The sequence below is a fragment of the Echinops telfairi genome, unplaced genomic scaffold, assembly GCF_000313985.2.
Source record: "Echinops telfairi isolate 266 unplaced genomic scaffold, ASM31398v2 ScPeMD7_9;HRSCAF=40, whole genome shotgun sequence".
Classification (NCBI taxonomy): Eukaryota; Metazoa; Chordata; class Mammalia; order Afrosoricida; family Tenrecidae; genus Echinops; species Echinops telfairi.
In genome coordinates this window covers 66,855,783-66,878,548 of record NW_022103906.1, presented here as the reverse complement: position 1 = coordinate 66,878,548, position 22,766 = coordinate 66,855,783, and the positions used below count along the sequence as shown (strand labels likewise).

General features: G+C 38.0%; 1 protein-coding gene across 1 annotated transcript in view; it reads right to left on the bottom strand.

Annotated features, from left to right (window-relative positions):
- The window catches only part of VEGFC (vascular endothelial growth factor C), a gene marked incomplete at its 5' end in the record, with an annotated part of 108,763 nt that overhangs the window by 29,638 nt on the left and 56,359 nt on the right, over window positions 1–22,766 (bottom strand). The window contains 2 exons of the mRNA XM_004696130.2: window positions 7,445–7,635; window positions 9,234–9,447. Of these exons, the coding sequence (XP_004696187.1) occupies window positions 7,445–7,635; window positions 9,234–9,447 (405 nt within the window). The remainder of the gene's footprint in view (window positions 1–7,444; window positions 7,636–9,233; window positions 9,448–22,766) is intronic.

Genomic DNA, 22,766 nt, shown 5'->3' with positions numbered 1-22,766 from the left:
GCCTCTGAAACCTTATACGGGGTCTCGATGAGTCAACGACAATAGGTTTCTTTCCCTTTCTATTTTTCCTTTAAAGGAGTCAGAGAACAGGATGACATCAACGGGCATTTATACCTAAGTATAAGCAACAATTAAGAAAACAAGTGGAAATAAGTAGACAGGGAGGAACGAGGTTTTTCCTACAGCACTGTAATGACTCGGAGGTAAGAGATACTGACCACTGAAGACCTAAAAGAGTGTGGGTCCTGGTGGAAGACACTATTTGTGAAGAAGATTAGACATTTGTAGATGCTAGATCAAGGTGTAACCAGTGAGCCTTGCTAAGAAATTTTGCTGTGAGTTTTCCCCTTGTTGTCAAGAGTATTCTGTTTTGCTGCTTCTCCGTTTTATCATGTACGATGTCCTTTTCTAGGTTCAGGTCTCCACTGATAGCATGCCCAAGGTTCCTGAGATGAACTTTCCCCGTCCTTTCTAAGGAGCATTGTGGTTTTACTTCTTGCAAAACAGATTTGCTTGTTCTCTGGAAGTCCACATTTCTGTCAATTCTTAGCCAACATCATAATTCAAATGCACCAAATCTGCTGTGTTCCTCAACCACTTTTCAAATTTCACATGCACATGAGGTAAGCGAATACACCATGGCATGGGTCAGGTACACCTTAGTCCTCAAAGTGACATCCTGGCTCTTCAGCATCTTACTGAGGTCTAGTACACGAGATCTGCACCATGTAGTCTGTCCATTGATGGCTTGCCTGCTACTTCTGTGAGCTTTGACTGGGGATCCCAGCCAAATGAATTTCTTGACTTCAGTCTTTTCTCTGCCACAATTGTCAATTGGTCCAGTGATGACAATTTTTGTTTCCTTTGAGATGCAATCCATAGGGCACACTGCAGTCTTTGATTTTCATCAGCAAGTACTTCCAATCTTCTGTGCATTTGGCTAGCAAGCTGGTGTCGTCTGTATATCATACACAGGTTGTTAATAAGCCATTCTCCAAAGCTGAAGCTGTATTCCTCAGACAGGACAGATTCTCCAATTATTTGCTCAGCATACAAATTGATTAACTATCGTGAAAGGGTAAAACCCTGAAACACATCATTCTAGATTTTAAACTATGCGATATTTCCTTCATCTCTTCACATGACACCCTTTGTCCATGTACAGGCTTTACATGGAAAAAATGAAATATCGTGGCATTCGCATGGTTCTCAGCTATCAATGTTTGCTCTGATCCACACTACACAATGCCTTTGCATCGATAATAAAACAAGAGTAAACAGCTTTCTAGTATTCTCTGCTTTCCGCTAAGATCCATCTGACATTAACATTGATATCCCTTATTTCATGTCCTCTTCTGAATCCAGCTTGTACTTCTGGCAGTTCCATGTTGATGTACTCCTGCAAACATTTTAAAACTGTCTTCAGCAAAATTTGTCTTCCACTGGAGTATAGAGGGTTCCATATTGGGTCCCGGACACACCAGCCCATCCACAGACGAAAGATAACACTTTCTGCTCCTGTAAAGATTTACAATCTCAGAATCTCACAGAGGTGGTTGTTTTTTACTTTGTCCTTAAGATCACTTCTTACAAGAGCAGAAAGCCTCATTGCAGGAGCAGTTCTACCCTCTCCTGTAGCTTGCCTATGAGAACTGTCTTGATGGCAGTGAGTTGTTTTTCAATAGCATCACTATAAATTAGAATCCACTCAATGTCAGTGAGCGTGAGTTGGTGATGTTTATGATACTGTCAGATGATTTCCACATTCCGTTGAGTCACTCTTTTCTAAGATAGACACAAAGCAGATGTCTTCTAGTTGGCTGCCCAGGAAGCTGTCTTCCATATTTCCTGGCACAGATGAGTGAGTGCTGCCAGTTTCTTTAGCTTGTTGAAACATCTCAGTTGGCATTCTGTCAATATAAGGAGACATATGTGTGTGTGTGTGTGTGTGTGTGTGTAATGACTTCAGTGTATACTGGACTTCTAACTTCAATATGATCAATTCATCATATGCTACCTCTTGAAATGGTTGGCGGTCAGTCTATTTTGCTACCATGACTGTGCATTCCCTCCATATTCCTTTGATGCTTGCTGCATTGTTCAGTATTTTTGCTATAGAATCTTTCAGTATTGAAACTCAAGGCTTACATTTTTCTTCTCTTCTTTCATCTTGAGATATGCTGTATTCTTCCTTTTTGGTTTTGTATCTCCAGATTTTTGCTCATTTCATTAGAATAATTTACTTTCATCTTCTCCAGCTGTCCTTTGAAATTTTCTGTTCAATTCCTTTAGTTCATAATTCCTTCCATTTGCTTTCGTTACTCTGTCAGGCTGGGTTTTCTAGAGAGTCAAAACCTGTGACACTCATACATGTATATGAAAAACTTTATATCAATAAGTAATTTCATATCAAAAGGCATCCCAGTCTAGTCTAACTCAAGCTTATAGGTCTGATGTTCGCCACAGCCTCCTCTTCAGATGCGTGCAGCTGCTGCTGCAGCAGAAAAGTGAAGTGGGAGCCTCTGAGATCATCGGCTGCTGGATGCAGAGTCTGGCAAATCTAAGGTCTATGGGAGCACAGCAGGCCACGGGCAGATCCCAGAGCGAGCAGCCCACATGAGGTGCCCTGGGAGGCAGACACAGATTCCAAGCAAGCAGGAAAGGGAACAGTGGGAGGGAGGGAGGGAGAGATAGAGAGAGGGAGAAAGAAAAGGTGGGGAAGAAAGAAAGAGGCTCACAGGGTTTCTCTCATAAAAAGACCACACCTCCAAGGAGGTGTCATTAGGCTGTGACCTGATTGATAGTTGGGACTCCACCTCTATACTTTCATCCAGGTATTAGTTGACATAAAATCTAGCCACAACAGCTAGATCAAGAGAACATTTCAGATTCTTTTCTGACATCTGCTTTTATCTTTTCTTTCCTTCTTATCTTTTTAATGACCTTTTGCTGTCTTCTATGCATCATGCTGTTGATGTCATCCCTCAGCTCACCTGCTCTTCAGTCATTAGTACTCAATGAGTCAAATTGGTTCTTGAGACACTCCTTAAATTGAAATGCATGCAAGGTCGTATTTTGGCTTTCATGGACTTGTTCTGATTTGTTCAGTTTCAATTTGAACTTGCAACCTGGTTTTGATTTACCTGATATTAAGCTTCTTCATTGTCTCATCACATAGATATTCAATTTGATACCTATGTATTCCATCTGGTATCGTCCAAGTTCATAGTTGCTGTTTATGTTGCTGAGAAAAGGTCCTTGCAATGAAGAAGTTCCTAGTTTTGCACAATCCTATCATGTAATATCCAGCTTTATTTTATCACCAAAGCCATATTTTCTAACTAATGTTTCTTCTTTATTTACAACTTTATCTTCTAATTGCCGATAGTCATCAATGCATCTTGATTACATGTTTGAAAATTTCCCAGTGAGAGTTGACAGAATCTTCAATTTCTTCATTACTAGTTTTAGTGATTAATGTGTAAATTTGATTACTAATTGTATAAAATGCTTTTCCTTGTAGGCATACAGATATTATTTACCACATACAGCATTGTACTTCAAGACAGATCTTGAAATGTTGTTTTTCATGGAGGATGGGATACCATTTCTTTTGTGTTTTGCATTCCAACATATATGACTCTCTGACTCAAACTAGTCAATACCAGTCCATCTCAGTTCACTAATATCTTAGATAGGAGCCCTGGTAGAAAATTGGCTAACACATCGGGCTAGCCACAGATCAGTAATTTGAACCTACCAGCCACTCTGTGGAAGATAGATGAGGCTTTCTGCTCCTGTAGAGATTTATAGCTTTGGAAGACTAAATGAATAATTTTACGCTGACTTATAGGACTTGATAGGAGAGAGGTGTTTCTTGGTTTTGTTCTTGTCTGTATCGGGTTACTATAGTCCTGGTGGTGTAGTGGTTATGCATTCATTGGGTTGCTAACTGCAAGGTCAGGAGTTTGGAACCACCAGCCTCTCCACAGGAGCAAAACAATGCACTTTCACTCCCATAATGACAGTTTCAGAAACTCACCAGGGCAGTTCTGCACTGTCTTAAGGGCTCACAGTGAGTCAGAATACAGTGTAAGGCAGTGAGGTTGGTATTGGTTTATAAGATTACTACAATTTGGAATCCACTCTATGACAGTGAATTTGGCTTCAGTTTAAGGCCTAGGATATCTATCCTTTTTGATGATCTCACATTTTCCTAAATTCGTATTTCATCCATTCCATGCTATCATTACTAATGGATATTTGCCCACTGTTTCTTCTCATTTTGAGCCATGCTACATCAGCAAATGAAGGTCTTGAAAGCCTTACTCTATCCCCATCGTCAGGGCTGCTTTCCCCAGGCCTACTGAGCGTACTTCCGACACTGAGGGCTCATTTTCAGCACGATATGTGTCAGTGTTCGCATTGCTATTCATAACGTTTTCAGTGACTGAGTCCTCAGAGGACAGACTGCTCCTTCTCCTTAGTCCATGTTCAGTCTGGAAGCTCCGCTGGAGGCTAATTACTTCAGATGACTGAAGGGTATCTGAGATACGAGTGGCACAGTGTCCAGTAACACAGCACTATGCAAGCCACCACTTCATGAGGAACTGATAAAAGAGTAGTGCAAGTTGTCCGTAAAAAACTTAGAACATTTCCACTGATAAACAAAACAGATGCTGACCTGAACAACCCAATTAGAAAAGGCTAGTTTATCAATACACTAGCTGAATGTTAGCTAAATTTGATAATATAATCTTCTTGAAGAATAATTAGCAGAAACATAATATGATTTATCAATTAGGGGAAAATCACTGGCTAAAATATGGAAAATGGATTGCGAAAAGCATGGATGGGGCAGTGTTGAGGTTGCTTTAAAGACTTAAGTGAAAAATGAAAGTAGTCTAGGCCACAGTGAAGAGTAGTGTTAAAAATAAATACTAGATAAATTCTAGAGATATTTAATATATAAAATTTTCAAAAGTATTCCTCTTTTTGGGATAGAGATGAGAAATAACTTGCCATGAGCAACTGGATGCATGAAGACAACATACATCAAAACAAAGGACACGGTGGAAAAGTGGTCTTTGAATGCTTGTTATCTATGGGAAAGTGGTAAATTATAACTCCAGTGGGGAGCAGATTGGCTTTTATGGGAGGGAAAGTCAAGTCAAAGGATGAGGAAACCCAAAGAGAATGCGTAGAGTCACATGAGAGGTATCTTGAGAAAAAAACCTAAGGTGTTTGTACAATGATTTAAATTATGTTCAAATTTTTAATTCCAAAGCTGACAAAAGTAAATTATTCTGCTGGCAAATGATGCATAAATGTAAAATAATGCTGTTTTATTGATTTATCAATAAATCATTGATCAATTATTTATCAGAATTATAATTAATATAAAATTAAGTCTATCAAAGTTAAGCAAAACGAAACTGAGAAATATAAATTACCACCACCAGACAAATTTCTTAAGATGAACTCTGCATTTGGAGACTATCGACTGGCAGGGACACTGCTCTCCAATAAGCCAGGGGCTGGGGAAGTGTGTGCAGTCCCAACAAACAAAGCACATTCACATCAAAGTTGTTGTAAGATAAAGATGTAACAAAGAATAATAAACTTAGTACTGCTTTATTCAAACTAGTGTAAAATACAAAATCATACTTTCTTAGGAAATAAATAATCGTTGTGCGATATAAATCCAGGAACAAAAATTAATCAAGAAACACTGCCATGTCTAAATACTTCAATTATATGTTAATTCATTAATTTGTCAAGCACTGAAATGTTTGCACATTTTCCACAGCCAGATATTTAATAAACATTATAAATGCATTAGTACATTTAGAATCATAAGCCTACCTTTGCTAACACGTTAGAATTAACACTATATTATTTTCTTGTACTTTTAAGAAATAGAAAATAAGTGATTTATGAGTATACATAAGACCCTGTGGTTACAAAAGAAATGATACATGGTCTGAAAATATCATCTAATACATTTTAAACTATCTTTAATGTGAATTAGTTGGGGGCTTACATATAGGATATTTTTTTTATTATTCAACAACTTTAACAACTTATCAACTCTCCCAATAGCTTGCCTGATTGTTACAAAATTCAAGTTTATATTTCACTTTTTGTTTCTTCTTTTCTTAGTAGTTGAAATGCTGGTTTGTTCCTTCATCAGGTGCGTGAGCCATAGTAGAAAGAGAAAGGCAGTTGGAATTTTATAACAGGAAATATCTCCTAACTCAGATATTTAATTATCATTAGAGTAACATTGATGGAAATTTTCAATTAAATCACAATTGAGAGTGATCCTAATGCTTAGCTATATGAATCATATGTTAAGAATCATTGTTATGATTACAAACCATGCAGATTTGCTTAACATTTCTAGGAAATTAAAATCTACAAGCTATGTATTCTAGATATTGGGATTTCTTAATTTAAAATGTTAATTTGATGTCATGCCTATACAGTACAAATCAAATTTAAGATACTATTTTTCAAATCATTGAACTTTTTCATACTAAAGCCCCAACACAGGTCACTGTGGAGCCATGTCACGTATACTACTTAGATTGTCAAAATGCTTACAGGAGCCTTGGGCGCAGTGACAGCTTTGTCTTTGGGGAGCAATCAGCTTGAGTCCTGCTCTTAGAACTGGACTTCTCCAAGCAGTCTGTGCCGAGGGCAGTGGCCCACACCCTGTCAAACAACACTCCCCAGTTATCGTCCAGACATAAACAAAGCCTCCACGAGCCAGCCTCTCTTCCACACAATACCTCTAAAGCAGGTCTGTGCACTCGGTGTGAGAATCCCTGGTCTAAACCCAACTTTCCAGAGAAGTTTCTTAGTGGTAAAAGCTTAATATCTCGATGGCCTTTACAAGTTATTCCAAGTGCTTGAGGTTTGATTTGGAAATATATATATTTTCCTGTTGCTCTCTAACCTGCACTAGGAAACTTTTCAATGTAATAGCTTATGTGAACAATACATGACTTCTTCATAGGGTACCCACATGAAACTACGTTTTCTATTCTGTCCTATAGGGTTATTATGAGTTGGAAGTGACTCGAGGGCAATGGGTTCTATTTTTTAAATATGTTCTAAATCTTGATATTCAGAAGAGTTTCTGGGTTTTAAAGCTATTTACAAAAATAATATTTTTTGTTATCAATATTAATACTACAGGATTTTCCTTACTTGGCCTTAATACCACCAAATGAACAGAGTTCATACATCATCAGTTACTTCCTTTGTAATATTTTATCACTGAAAACATAAAATCTGGAAAAAGATACTTCATTCCCAAAGGAAAATATAAGAAAGCCTGCATCGAGCTAATTTACTGCAAGGGCTCTTTAAGCCCATTAGGTTCCGAGTTGAAGTTCCGATTGAGAAGGCTCTCAGTCTGTAGCTGAGCAGTACCTACCGTCTTGCTGAGGTAACTTGTGCTGGTGTTCATGCACTGTAGCCCCTCACTGTTGCAGCAGCCCCCACATCTGTAGACGGACACACATGGAGGTTTAAAGAAGGTGTTTGTTGCTGCTCCAAACTCCTTCCCCACATCTACACACACCTCACGTGGCATGCATTGAGTCTTTCTCCACTCATTATCAATACCTGTCGGGTCACAGGGAAGTTCATGAGTTACAGAGAAGCCACCAAGGGAAAAAGCCCACCGCAGTTGGAAGTCATCACATTTGATTTTAGATGTCAAGATTTAAGTCAACTATGTAACTTGAAATAAGGAGTTGGCAGGAACCTGATTTTCTCTGTGGCTGAGAATATGACACAATATTGAACCAAGAGGCTAAGGGTATTTGCTAACCAAAATTCATTTGAACAGCCATGTAATAAGCTAAATTAGGAGAATGTTTTCTGAAAATTACACCAATATACCACAGCAGTTATGTTTGGGTCTCCTTACTTAAGAAAATGAAAATTTAATAGATGGATGTTTATAAGACCTGCTGAGATCGGGTCAAACCCCTTTGCTCCAGCATGTACTATTTTTGTGGTCTCAAAGCAAGAGTAAACCACACGCTTTTCTTTTCCTTTTCCAAGGGAGATGCAAATGAGAAGATGGCTATGGTTTTGGACTCAATTCAAATATCGTTTTCAGACAGCTCGTTGGCAGCTTGGGTAAGGTCCTGGTGGAAGCGACGTAAAATGCGAGGATATTTTTGATCACTGGGACTTGCATCCTGAACTTTCTTCTGTAGTCTCTGAGTTGTTTTTTCTAATGAGACAGTGGCTTACTTATACCACTGTGAACTGGGTAAAGGCAGCACTAAAAATAATCAGTGCTAGTTTATTTTGCCATATTTTTCGTAAAATAGAAACTTGGAGAAAAAGGTTACAAACTATTGGTAATTCAACCGTGAGTCAATTTGTTGTTTCATTTGCAAAATACATTGTATTATCTAAACCTTTAAAGGGATAGGTAGCAATACATTTCTAATATCTGAAGGAAGTTAAATTTTTTAAAGATTTGGTCATAAATTATTGTCATTTCATATCTTATGAGCTCTGAAGGCATACTGGTTACTCACTGGGCTGCTAACTGCAAGGTCAGCAGTTTGAAAACAGAAGCTGCTTTGAAGGAGAAAGATGGGGCTCTCTAATCCTGTAAAGAGTTACAGTCTTGGACACTCACAGAAGCCGTTCCTCCCTGTTCTATACAGTCCTCATGAACTGGCATCTACTCAATGGCCATGAATTTGCTCTTTCATTTGGCCTTAGTGTGGGGTTTTTGTTAGACAGCTCAGCAGCTTTACAAAAGTCCAGCTCTCTAATTAGCTGTCTTTGAAGCATTAATATAATAAGTAGCATTTGAAAGGTGATTTTAGTGTCTTTTGAGAGAAACGAACCATTTCTAAATCCAAATAAAAAAAAAAATCTATGCATGACCAGTCTGTAAGATTCAAAATGTTTGCATTTTTCACTGAGATAGTGTGCAAACCATATCTACTCTAAAAATATTCAGCAGCTGATTAGCTCCATTTAAAAAATTTAAGTGTGTTGATAGATCACATGTTAGCATCTTTCAGTTTTAAAAGTTCATCTTAACATGAAAGTAAAATAATAAAATACAGTATTGTAAATCAATTCTTATTTCCTGTCCAGGTGACCCTAAAGGTAAAATCTGTGGTATATCTGCTGAAATTAAAGGACAGGGATACCTACTTTGGCTGGTTTGAAGACAAAAGGGAACTTACTTTTCAAGATCTCTGCATTATAATGTGCTGCAGCAAACTTTATCTTCTCTTCTCCCCTTGTGTTGACGGTGGGCTGCTCTTTATTATGCTGCCAGCCTCCTTTTCTTAACTGGCACTTGAACATTTTCCAATATTCCGGGTAAAGTACTGTCATGAGTTCATCCACGCTGGACACCGACCTCAACTGCTCCTCCAGGTCTTTGCCTGCATAAGCCTGTTAACAAAACACAAATCAGCAAAGTTTTGCACTAATTTAGGTTTAATATGATTTGTAGCATGTCCTGAAAATTTTTAATTGATGACCAATGACTTCTCTACTCTTATTAAAATAATATTTGGGTAAATCAATACTACCTATAAAAGATATACTCATACAGCGTCATGAGACTGCCTGGTTTATCTGGCCTCACAGGAAGCTGCCTTACCCCATTTCTACTGCTCAGTTTAGTTAGTGGAAAACATCTGAGCTTTTCTGTTCTAACCGATTTCTGTCTTACACAATTTCTGACTTTAACAGGTGTTACCATATTTGGCTTTTATGGCAAACTTTTAAAGATGTAATTAAAAATGCTACTTTGTTGGCAAGTGCACGGCAAATTTACATCTAAAGAATGAAAAACTGGCTGGTCTTTCACGATTCTCACAATCGTTATATTTGAGCCCACGGTTTAACCACTGTGTCGGTCCCTCTCCTTGAAGGGCTTACTTTTCACTGACCTTCTGCTTTACTAAGCATGAAGCACTTTCCAGGGACTGGTCATACCTGATAACATGGCAATATAATTACCTGTTAATATGCCACAGTGATAACATGTCAACATGGTGCATGTCAACCAAACATATTAAAATAATCCATGTTAATTATTTTATTACTTGGCATATTTGTAAGCTTGAAAGCTTACTCAAACTTGTATTTTCCTCAATATAAATGGAATTAACATGAATTCCACTGTGCTACTTTAGTTATATTAGCAGGAGAAATACACAGTAATTTAGCAGAATGCTAGAGATGAAACTGGAAATTTTATTTACATGGAAGTATTTTAGAGTAAAATAACCCCATGAATGGGATTTCAACAAAAATGTCAGAGAAAAATTTATATTTTGTCAGAAATTTCTTTCCCTGAACCTCAGTATATCCAAAACTAAAAACAAAAAACAGTTTGATCATCAATATTTGTACTACAATGAAAAGACAAACTAGTCCAGAGACCATGAAGTCTCTAGAAGTATTTATAAGCGAAAACACCATTTCCAATTAGATGAAACATTTCCCACAGGATGAAACATAAGCATAAAACTCATAATACAGTGAAAACAAAATTTAAAAACAACTTACTGACAGATATAAAATATATTACTTTTGTTTAAGCTGAAAAAAAAGGACTTTCTAAGGGAAAATATGAAAATTAAATATTCATATCAAAGATATGAATTCCAGGAGCAAAATGTTGAACAATGCAGGAAGCATCAAAATAAGATGGAGATAACACAGTCACGGTATCAAAAAGAATTGTTAGAACAACCGTTTCAAGAAGTATGTTATCAAGAACCAATGGTATTGAAAAAGGTCCAAGTTGCACTAAAACCATTAGCAAAAAACAAGGCTCCAAGAATTGATGGATTACCAATTAAAATGTTTCACCAAACTGAATAAGCACTGGAAGCATTCACATCTCTTTGCCGATTAACTTGGAAGACAGTTACCTGGCCAACCAACTAAAAGAGATCCATATTCTGTATGCCCATTCCAAAGAAAGGTAACCCAGTATTCCAATGTGTAAATTATTGAACAACGTCACTAATATCACAAACAAGCAAACACTGGCTGACAATAATTGAGAAATGATTGCAGGTTTCGTTCGACAGAAAGCGGACATAGAGTTAAGGCAGGGACAAGAGGATACGGAAAGAGGGATAGCATTGCTGGTGCCAGAGCGTCTTGGCTGAAAGCATAGAACACCAGAGAGGAGTTTACTGGGGTTTAATTGACCAAATAAAGGCATTCCACTCTGACCCAGGGACTATGTGGATCATGACAAACTGTGGTAACATTGTGAAGAAAGAGAATGCCGGAAGCTTAATTATATTCCTGGGAAACTGATACATGGACCAAAGGGCAGTTATTTGAAAAGACGAAGTGAATACTGCATGGAATAAATTTAGAAAAAGGTATGCTTCAGGGTTGAATACTTTTATTATGCTTCTTCAGTCCATACGCTGAACAAATAATCCATGAAACTGGATGATAACAACAACACAGCATCGGGATTGGAGGAAGGTTTATTAAAAAATTTCTTGTTTTATTAAATACTTTTATTGGGGGTTCTTGCACCTCTCCTCACAATCCATACATTCATCCAGTGTGTCAAGCACATTTGTACATCTGCTGCCATCATCATTTTCAAAGCATTCTCTTCCCACTTGAGCCCCTGATATCAGCTCTCCATTTCTTTCCACTGCCTCCCCTGCTGGCCCTCTCTCACAAACCCTTGGTAAGGTATAGATTATTATTTTCATATTTTACATCGTCCTCCGTCGCCACTCACCCACTTTTCCATTGTTTGTCCCCCTGAAAGGAGGTTATAGGCTGATCCTTGTGATTGATTCCTCCTTTCTCCCTGCACCACCCCCTAATCCTCCTGGTATCTCTACTCTTCTTGTTGGCTCTGGGGGGGTTATCTACGCTGGATTCCCTGTGTTGCAGGCTCTTATCTGTAGCAGTGTGCATGCTCTGGTCTAATCCGATTTGGAAGGTAGAATCGAGGTCATGATAGTGGGGGGAAGGAAGCACCAGAGAACTGGAGGAAAGTAGTGTGTTTCATTGGCGCTATACTGCAGCCTTCACTATGAAAAAAAATCTAAATGAATTTTTAGAAAATTCACCTCAATGAATAAAATCTAAAATCTCCCCAATTGGATCACTAGGCAATATCATGATAAATGAAGAAAAAAGTGAAGCTATAAAGGATTTCATTTTGTTTGCATTCACAATCCACCTGCAGGGACGCAGCAGTGAAGAAATCAAGCAATGTATTGCACTGAGCAACTCTGCTGCACGAGATTTCTTTAAAGTGTTAAAGATCACAGATGTCACAGGTGTGAGGACTAAGGTATGTCTGCACCAAGTCATGGTACTTTTAATCCCTTCATATGCATGTGAAAGATGTATATATATATATATGCAAACAAACATCAACTTAAAAATACTAACAAGCAAAGAGAAAACTCTTGAAGTGTATATTCTCACTGAACCTTTTTTCCTCTGCTCTCCTTCATAACTCAACTAAAAAAATCTATATTTGTACTCTTCTCTTCCTCACTTCCCAGTTGTTTATCAATAGTCACGGTTTCTGAACCAATGACTCCACTGGAACTTGGAACCAAAATGCTCTAGGTGAGCTCTTCTGTCCCCCATTGTATTCTATAAACTGCTGATACTCTATTAAACCTTGCTCTTTGGCAATTTTTCCTCCTTTGGTGGCTCTATTTTCAACAACCTTTCTTGAATTATCTGATACCTAACCACAAAAATTTAACTTCCCCAGATTCATAAATACATTTGCTTGGATTCTACTTACACTACTGCCTGAATACCTTCATCCATTCCCACTTTTCAAATAAGTTGCCTTTTGAAGACTCAAATACATATGTACACCTCAAACTATACCTCACAAACTCTCTCTCATTGGATTTGTAGATATCAATCCAAACATATCTAAAAATAAACTTACGAATTTCATCTTCAAAATAGTTCTTCTCTAACCTTTCCCATCTCATTTGACCCTCCTAAGAAGTTGCTCTGTCAAGGATACAAAAGTATGCTTGATATTCCTTTTCTGTAACAACCCCCCCCCCACCAGCCCCTACAAACTCCCTGTCTCAAGTGGATACCAACTCATAGAGACACTATAAGACAGGTTAGAACTGTCCTGTGAATTTCTGAAACTGTAACTCTTTACCAGAGTAGAAAGCACCATCTTTCTCCTACCTAGCCGGCTGGCGGTTTCAAATTGCTGACCTTGAGAATTGCAGCCCAATGAGTAATCACTATGACACCTTTTCTTTACAGGTAAGTATAAATATGCTTCTATTCACATATCTTTATATGCATATATAGCAACTTTCCCCATACGCATTTTCTGCCTCCTAAATTAAGCTGTCATCCATCATTTCATGCTTGGATTACTTCATCATTCTCATAATGAGTCTTTCCGGTTGCTTTACTAACTTCTGCAATACACTTTCCACACAATATTCAGAATAACTTTAGGAATGCACTAAAAGGAGCTCTTGTGATGTAATGGTTATGTGTTGGGCTGAAATCCACATGGCCCACAGTTTGAAGCCACCAGCAGGACCTTGGGAGAAAGACTGGGCTTTCTACTCTTCCAAACAGTTACAGTCTCAGAAACCCACAGGGGGTCTCTAGGAGTCAGCATTGACTGAATGGCAGTAAGCTGATAATATTATCAATGAAACATGTAAGTGACAACGTTAGTGCATTACCCAAAACCAAATCAAACTCGCTGCCATCGAGCCATTACTGACTCATAGTGACCCTCTGTGGGTTTCCAAGACTATAACTGTTTACCGGAGTAGAAAGCCCAGTCTTTCTCCCACAGGTGGTTTCGAACTGATGACCATGAGGATTGCAGTCCAATAGTTCACACAAAATACCACAACCAACTAGGAATGCTGAATGACCTGACTCCAGATACCTCTCTAATTTCATCTTCCACCATCTCTGACTGCACTCTGGATTTTAATAACTAAAAATAACCAGGCCTTTTACTCATTCCAAGTTAAAATTTTAGCAGATTCTGTTCCTTTTCCTAGAATTGGATTGTCCTGGTTCTATGCATGGAAGACATGTTCTTTTCATGATGGTTTCAGCTAAAATATCAGTCATATATATACTCACTGTAGCTTTCGATTTATCATTCCTTCACATCATTTCAGACACCGGGCTCTCAAAAGTAAATCAAAACAAAACAAAACACCCCCCTGCCTCAGAGTGACGCCACAGAGGATGGTAGGCCTGCTTCTGCGAGTTTCTGAGATTCTAACACTGTACGGGAGAAGAACTCACCCCTGCCATGGAGTCCAGGCTGACACACAGTGGCCCCTGTGGGGTTCTGAGACTGTAACTATTTACAAGAGGAGAAAGCTCCATCTTTCTCTTGCAGAGCGGCTGGTGGTTTCCAACTGCTGACTGTGTGGATCACAGCCCAACGTGTAACCACTACACCACCAGGGCTCCTAGCAGAGCAGAAAGCACCATTTTTCTCTGTGATGGTTTTAAACTGCTGACCTAGAACATTGCAGCCCAACATATAACAATTATGCCACCAGAGCTCCAGATACTAGAAGAACTACCCGATTCAACCATCCACGTTTATCTCTTCTAAATGTTTGTGTTGTTGTCTACTCTATACCCCCTCTTTTGTGGCTTGTCGGGTGGTGTTCAATGACATAATAAATAGACCATTGGCATGTAAGGTATTTGGCTTGATCAACAGGGTGAATAGATAATACTATAGGAGAAGTAGTTTGTTTAAGAATTATGCATGGGATTTTTGAGTAGAGAGTAGGATATTCAAAGAGGTGTTTTAACATTTGATGAAGATCATTATCTTTCGATTCTACTTTTATAAGAACATTTTTATGCCCTTCAAATGGATCTTCAGATTAGAAGAAGCTGCAAATACAAGTCTTGTCTAGGCATCTGGTTGGCAAATGAGCCGTGAGTGTGCATGAGATCTTTTCTGACGTGTAAATAGATAAAATGCCAAGACAGGAAAGCATGAGTTACAAGATTTCAATGTCAGGTTTCAGAGGGAAAAATCAGTGAACAAGAGCAAAAGGGAAGGGAAGACCACATGACATCAAGATGTCTTACATAAACATATTTCTGAAAAGAGGGTACAGTAGTTTAAAATGAAAGCCAACATGTTATGACTTGTTCAAAAAGGGCCATTAGCCAATAGGGAACTGATCAAGAGTATCCTATCTCCCTCACTACCACAAAGCAGAGGGCAGAGTAGAAAGAGAATAAGAAGATGTGAGAAAAAAAAAATTTTAAAGCACATTACAACTTCATAAAAGTGCATGGGAAATGCATAAATCAATCAATCAAATGTTCAAGAGGGAAGATATAGAGAGAAGACAAAAATGCACAACTTACGAAAACAAAACAAAAATATTCTTGGAGGTGTAACGGTAAGATCTATCATTTTTAATATATATTTCTTATATATAATCACAGCCACAGTTTCAGCTCTCATTTAAGAAATAGCTAGGAACAAATACTAACCTTGTATATATCTTTGTTCTAAAAACGTTAGGAACATAGTCCACAATACTTTGTATAAAAGTAGAAATTTAGTGAGTGTAATTTGTTCAGGAGTTCCCCTTACTTGGATTGACATGAAACACTTAGGGAAGCAGCAGTAGAGAGCTGCAACACCCCGTTGCATTGGTTAAATCTGCTTCACAAGACACTCTAGAGTGCTGTAAAGTGCGAAGGCTACTTCAAGGACTAACATGTACCTGACCCTAGTGCTGGTATTTTCAATTGCTTCTTATGTGGGTGAAAGTTGGACGTTGAAAGGAAAGACTAAAGAAGAATCAAAGCATTTGAATTGTGGTGCTCTTGAAGAATACTAATGGACAAACAAATGTGTCTTAGAAGAAGTATAACCAGAGTGCTCCTTAGAGGCAAGGATGACAAGATTTCATCTTACATATTTTGTTGTGGTCTAGAGAGACCAGTCCCTGAAGAAGGACACCGTGCTTGGTAAAATAGGGGGCAAAAAAATAGGGAAGCACCCTCAAGGCGAAGAACTGACACTGGCTGCAACAATGGCCTCTGGGATGGGAACAATTGCCAGGACGGAGCAGGACTGTGCAGTGTCATATTCTGTTGTGCGTAGGGTCACTAGGGGTCAGAATCTACTCAATGGCAACTAACAACAGCAACAATAACAATTTGACAGTAGAATGCTCAAATTATAGAACATATCAATATCATATGCAAGTAAATTTTGTTGAAGATCATCTAACAAGGGTTGCAGCAATATAGCAATACATTGACAGGGAATAACCAGAAGTGCAGGTTGAATTCAGAAGAGAATTTAGAAAACAGGATATCACTGAGGATGCTGGATTGATCTTGGCTGAAAGCAAAGAATACCAGAAAGATGTTTAACTTGTGTTTTATTAACTATAATAAGGCATTCAACTATGTGGATCATAAAAAAAATGAAATCCAGAACAGTGCATTATGCTCCTGTGGCACACATCCATGGATCAAGAGGCAGTTGTGGAGAGAGAAGACGAGCATACGGTATGGTTTAAAATAAAGAAATGTGCGTCAAGGTCGTATACTCTCATTATACTTATTCACTCTATGATAAACAACTAGCCAGGGAAGATGGGTTATATGAACAAGAATGTGGCATCAGGGTTGGAGGAAGGCTTGTCAACAACCTCAGATACAGATAACACAACCTTTGCTTGCTGAAAATGAGGAGGATGTGAAGCACTTGCTGATGAACATCCAGGGTTGCCTCCTTCAGTATGGATTACATCATGTACAGTATAGCAAAATCCTCACAATTGGGCCAGTAGGTAACATCATGACAAAAGGAGAAATGATTGCCATTGTCAAGGATTTTTGTCTTGCTTGACTCCACAATCAAATCTCAGGGAAGCAGCAGTCAAGAGACCAACTGATGCATGGCATTGAGTAAGTCTACTGGACATGACCACTTTAGAGTATTGAAAACAAGGATGCTACTTTGAAGACTAAAGTGTGCCCTACCCAGACCCTGGTATTTTCAGCTACTTCGTTGGACACTGAATAGGGAAGACCAAAGAAGAATTGGTGTACTTGTATTATGATGCTGGTGAAGAATACTGAAGGTACCATGACTTGCCAAAAGAACGAAATGGTCTGTCTTGGAAGACATACAGCCAGAATGCTTTGTCTCCAGTACCTTGGACATGTAGTCAGGAGACACCAGTGCCTACAATGGACATCATGCTCCGTAAAGTCGAGGGGCAGTGAACAAGAGGAAGACGCTCTACAAGATGGATTGACACGGAGCTGCTTAGGTGGGCTTAAACATAAGAACAATTGTGGGACGGCACAGGAGAGGCAGTGCTTTGTTGTGTTGTACGGATGGTCTCCATGAGTAATAATCCACTCAATACCACCTAAAGAACAACAACAACAACAACAACAACAACAACAACAAAACTTGGACAAGATTCTTTTTCTTCTTTTACTTGAAATGACTGAAGTTGAGGTGCTGGTTCTAGGTTTGAATGCAAGTATCTATTTTGAATGAATTCCTCTTCCATGGAATTTATTATCAGCCAATTTTGAATTTTTTTTTCCTTGCAATATAGTGTTCTTTCTGTCTTAGAGCTTATTCTTACATCACTTACTCATTGTACGTTCAGTATTGTATTGAATTGTAGATTCATTTTTTGAATCTGCATATTCTATTATAATTTCTCAAAATTATTTTAAGGTACAAATGAAATAATTTTTATTATATTCTTTCACATAATTTTCAAATGCCTTTCAGCCTCTCTTTGCCAGTACCTTCACCTACCACCGTTCTTTCAAAAAAACAAGTTTAAGAGTACATATTTTTTTGCTACTTTACTCTGATAAAGTCAGTGATTAAATTTACTTTTATTATTTGAAGCTGAATTTTGATAGGATAAAATAACTTTTATGCCATTATTCAGAACAGTAAAAATGCCTGTTATCATTTAGCTATAATAAGATAGTCTTCTGACCCATAAGTCTTTGATTCAGTTCTATATTTTTCCAAAATCATAAAGCATGGAATAAAAGAAAAGGGAAAACTAATGTTAATAGATGTCTGTCCCTATTTCCTTTTCTGCATTGAATACAAAGAAAGAGGGTCTTAATAGATGAAGCCTTCCCTATGAATACATTTTGATTTGCACCTCTTTTAGTGTGTAGAAAGAGGTCAATGGCACAAAGTTTAAGACATCAAACTAGGAAATTGGAATAGAGAACTGCAAAGTATAATGCTGAGCTCTACAGAACGTAACATCAACGGAGAGTGTGAGGGGGCGCTGCACAGCACAACGCCTATGCTTCAGAGAGTAGCCTGTCCTCGGGGTCCTTTTCCAAGTCAGCATTTGTAAGGACTTTGATATAGTTTCAGTGAAGTATGTAAAAGCCTGCCTCATGTTTTGAAATGTATCTTACTTAAATTGAAATACTTATGTGCTTCTCCTAAATATCTGAAATAATAAAAGCTTTGAAAACAATTTACTTTCATTTAGATAGCTACAGCTTTATTTGAAGAGGAATTCATAGAAATTGTTTCTTGTAATCTCCACCTGGGAGAATCAGCTTCTCTGTGGAGATTCATACATCGGTTTCTATAAGCTGATAATTTTTCAAGTGTTCCAGACTTGCAAAGTATTTCTAGAATAAGGAGGAAGATATTGAAAATTACTTGTCACCTAAAATCCTTGGTAAGGAAACACTGCATGCTTATGAACAATAGGCTTAAATGTTACAAGTTGTTCAAGGTTCATTTTGTATATTTCAAGTAAGCTTTCATAATAAAGTAGCCACATTGATAGAACTATCCTATAGTTGAAGGCATTGGTGGCTCCATGCTAAAATCTTTACCTTCCATGCCAGAGGATCAGGTGTAATTCCCAGCAAATATATCTCATGTGTAGAAGTGACCTCAAGTCAATGGGCGCTTAAGTAGTGCCATGATGCTGAACTGATCTCAGTCGACCTTCTAGCCCAAAGCTTCCAAGAAAGGCTTGGTGGTTTACTTCAAAATCAGTCGATGAAAACCCTATGGATCATAACTGTTGGCTTTCCAATCATGGAGAGAGGGGTCTGGGCAGTGTTTTGTTCCATTGTGTATTGGTTTGCCATTGGTTGGAGACAACTGGAAGCAGCTACATGAACAACATCCTATCGTTAAATGTTAAGTCATGTTCACTGGACTTGTAAATAGAAAAAAAATCCTTAGTTTATCTATGCACTCAAATGTACAATTAAAGAGACTTGTTATTATATCTGACATTCAATGTAAAAACAGCTTTACCTTCTATCACATTTAGTCTCTTTGTGTCTCAATTAGTTCTACCACAAAGAGGATGGAAAAACAGCAACTGCCTCATAATTTCTAATGGTGACTAAGGAAAAAATCAAGTTATTTACTTGAAGAGATTTGGTGGGGCCATGCAAATAAGGTATATAAAAATCTAATGAGGGGTGACCAGTTTGCCATCCTGCTAGTTTAAAGTGAGCCATTGCAGAAGTAAGAACTGGGGTTCTCTCAATCGTCAAGAAAGAAGAGATAGGAGTAGAGTGTGTCCTTTGCCCCTGAGGTCCCTGCACACTAAGCCTCCTGGATCCAGGAGACCCAGTTATCATACCAGATGAGCAACAGAGGAACAGCAGAGGAATGGCTTATGATAGAGTGGACTACCCTTTGAGGATCTGCAATGGTAACGGAGCTCTATAACACTTAACCAAGCAGGGTCAATGCCAAGGAACTACATTGCTGAGAAGCTAAACACTAGAGAGAGTTATGCTTACTGACATGGCTGAGAAGAGCCACTACTGGCTAGAGCAGCGGTTCTCAACCTGTGGGTCGTGACCCCTTTGGGACTTGAACGACCCTTTCACGGGGTTCGCCCAATTCATAACAGTAGCAAATTTACAGTGATGAAGTAGTAAAAAATAATTCTATGGTTAGGGGGTCAACACCATATAAGGAGCAATATTAAAGGGTCATGGCATTGAAAAGGTTGAGAACCACTGAACTAGAAGAACTATATCGTAGGCATTTCTAATTGTGAATTGTGACCTATAACTTCTGAGCTTGTTGCCAAATTCAGTGCCATTGAGTCAATTCTGAGGAGAATTGTCCCTGTGGGTTTCTGAGTCTGTTGATCGCTATGGGAGCAGACAGGCTCATTTTTCCCCTACAGAGTCACGGGTGAGTTCAAACCACTGATCTGTAGTTAGCAGCCCAATGTAAACCCCACTATGCCACCAGTGCTCCAAAATATCTAAATCTCACATATAAACCCGATAATGGTGAATACCATCTCTGAGTTCTGTGCAGTGGCTGCAATCCATGATCAACCCTCACAAAGAAGAAGAGTGAGGTGGAAGAGACTGTTGGTCTCAGAATTGGTTGGAGGGGGGAGGTCTCTTCAGTGCAAATGCCTTTTAAATCATTTGAACCTCATTAGATGGAATACATAGGAATCAAATCATCTATGTTCTTGAAAAGAGACTATGGGGAAGCTCAAAATGAAGGGTAAAATTCATGAAAAGCAAAACATCATGAGAACAAGAAAGAAAGAAAAGACCAAAATAAATATAAGACCAAAACAGGTGTCAAAAGATACTCTGAAATAAACTCTTGAATGCAGTTCAACTGCAGAAAATGAATGAATAGTGAAGTAACGGAGCATATTGAGAAGGTAAAATAAGGTACTATCGCAAGGTGTGCAATGCCCTGGATTTCGAAAATCAAAAGGGAAGAACATGCTCAGCATTTTGAAACTGAAATAATTGAAGACAATTCAAGCTTTGTGTTACATTATTGAAGGATTCTATGGCCAAAATTTCGAATAACCCAGGAAGCATGAAAAGAGGAGGAAAGGAATAAAGTCACTGCACCAATGCCCAACCTTCGCAGGCGGTAGCATACTACTGAGAACCCACAGTACTGGCACATTCAAGCTACACTGAAGGAAATAGTGAGCAGAAAAGAAAGTATTAAAGAACTAGCGGAATACTAATTGAGATGCTTCAACGTATGGACACAATACAGAAACTCAGTCATCTATGGCAAGAAATCTGGAACAGCTATCTGTTCAAACAACTGGTTATATAAGTGCCAATTACAAGACATGTGATGCAATGGAATGCAGAAATGATTAAACAATGTCATTAATATCACACAAAAAATAACATTTTCCTGAAGGTAATTAAAAAGTAGAGGGAGTATAACACTGATAGGAAACTGCTAGGAATTCAAGCTGGATTCAGAAGAGGATGTGGAAGGAAGAAGACAATTGATAACATCTGATGGATGTAGGCTGAAAGTAGAGAATCCTAGAAAGATATTTACTCATATTTTATTGACTATGCAAAGGCATGTGAAAGTGAGGAGTATTATACATTTGAAGAATAAGAATTCCAGAGCAGTTGAATATAGACAATTTTTCAAGAAGAACAAAAGGAAATGTCATGGCTAAAAGTCAGGTGAGTTGTGTATCAAAATAGCATTTTTCACAATATGCATTCAATATGTACACTGAGAAAAGAAGAGCAGGACCATTTTAATAAGAATGTGGAAATAGGACTGCAGTAGAGAAACAGCCACCTCCCCAATGTAGATCTAGACACAGTCTTGCTTGCTGAAAGTGAAAAGGACTAGACGCACCTAGTGATAAAACCCCAAACTACAGTATGGATTGCAGCTAAACATAAAGAAAAAGTCTCATATTTTGTCAATACTATGCAACATCATGATAAATAAAATATTTAAATTGTCAAGATTTCATTTTAATTGGGTTCACAACATATATCCATTGAAACAGCAATTACGAAATCAACCAATGTATTGTAAAGAGCAAATCTGCTGCAAAAGACCTTTGTAAAGTGTTGATATCACATTGAGGACTAAGGAGCTCCTGACCCACGCAATGGCATTTTCGATCCTTCCTATGCAGGCAAGGGCCCAACAGTGCATAAGAAAGAATGAAAACGCACACACTTGAGTTATAGTATTGGTAAAGAACATTAAAGATGCCACAGGATTCTAGAGGAACAAGCATGTCTTGGAAGACATGCAGCCAGAAGGTTTTTCAGAAGCAATAACAGTGAGATGACGTCTCATGTATTTAGAACATATTTTCAAGAGGAACCATCTCATGGAAAAGACTATCATATGCTTGGCGAAGTGGAGGGTCAGCAAAGGAGGATGGACACAGTGACTGTGAAAATGGCTTCAACTACACCAACAGCTATGAGAATGTGCAGGACCTGGAAGCATCCTGTTCTATTTCTTAAAGCTTGATGATGCCTAACAGCATCAACATACATGATGGACAGGCAAAGAGTAATAGCCATTTTCCCTTGGTCTCTGAAATAATTATGCATTTTAAAATTTAGATTTAAACATGTATAAAGAAAGACGATTTTAGACATAAATACTTACTTTAATGGAAATGTCTCCTTATTTATTTTAATACTTGCTTCTATAAAATTATTAAATAGCTTAATTTTTTGTATTCTTAATTAGCATACTCCTTACTAAATTTATACCAAATCTGAGTTAAATTTGTAGAGATAGAAGAACAATATAGACTAAATATTTATTAATAAACAACATAGTGAAGTATAAACTTACTCTAATTCACTTTATTTTTCAGGAGGTATTTTATAATAATGACCATTCTATATCAACAAATGAGAACAATTGTCTTTTAAAA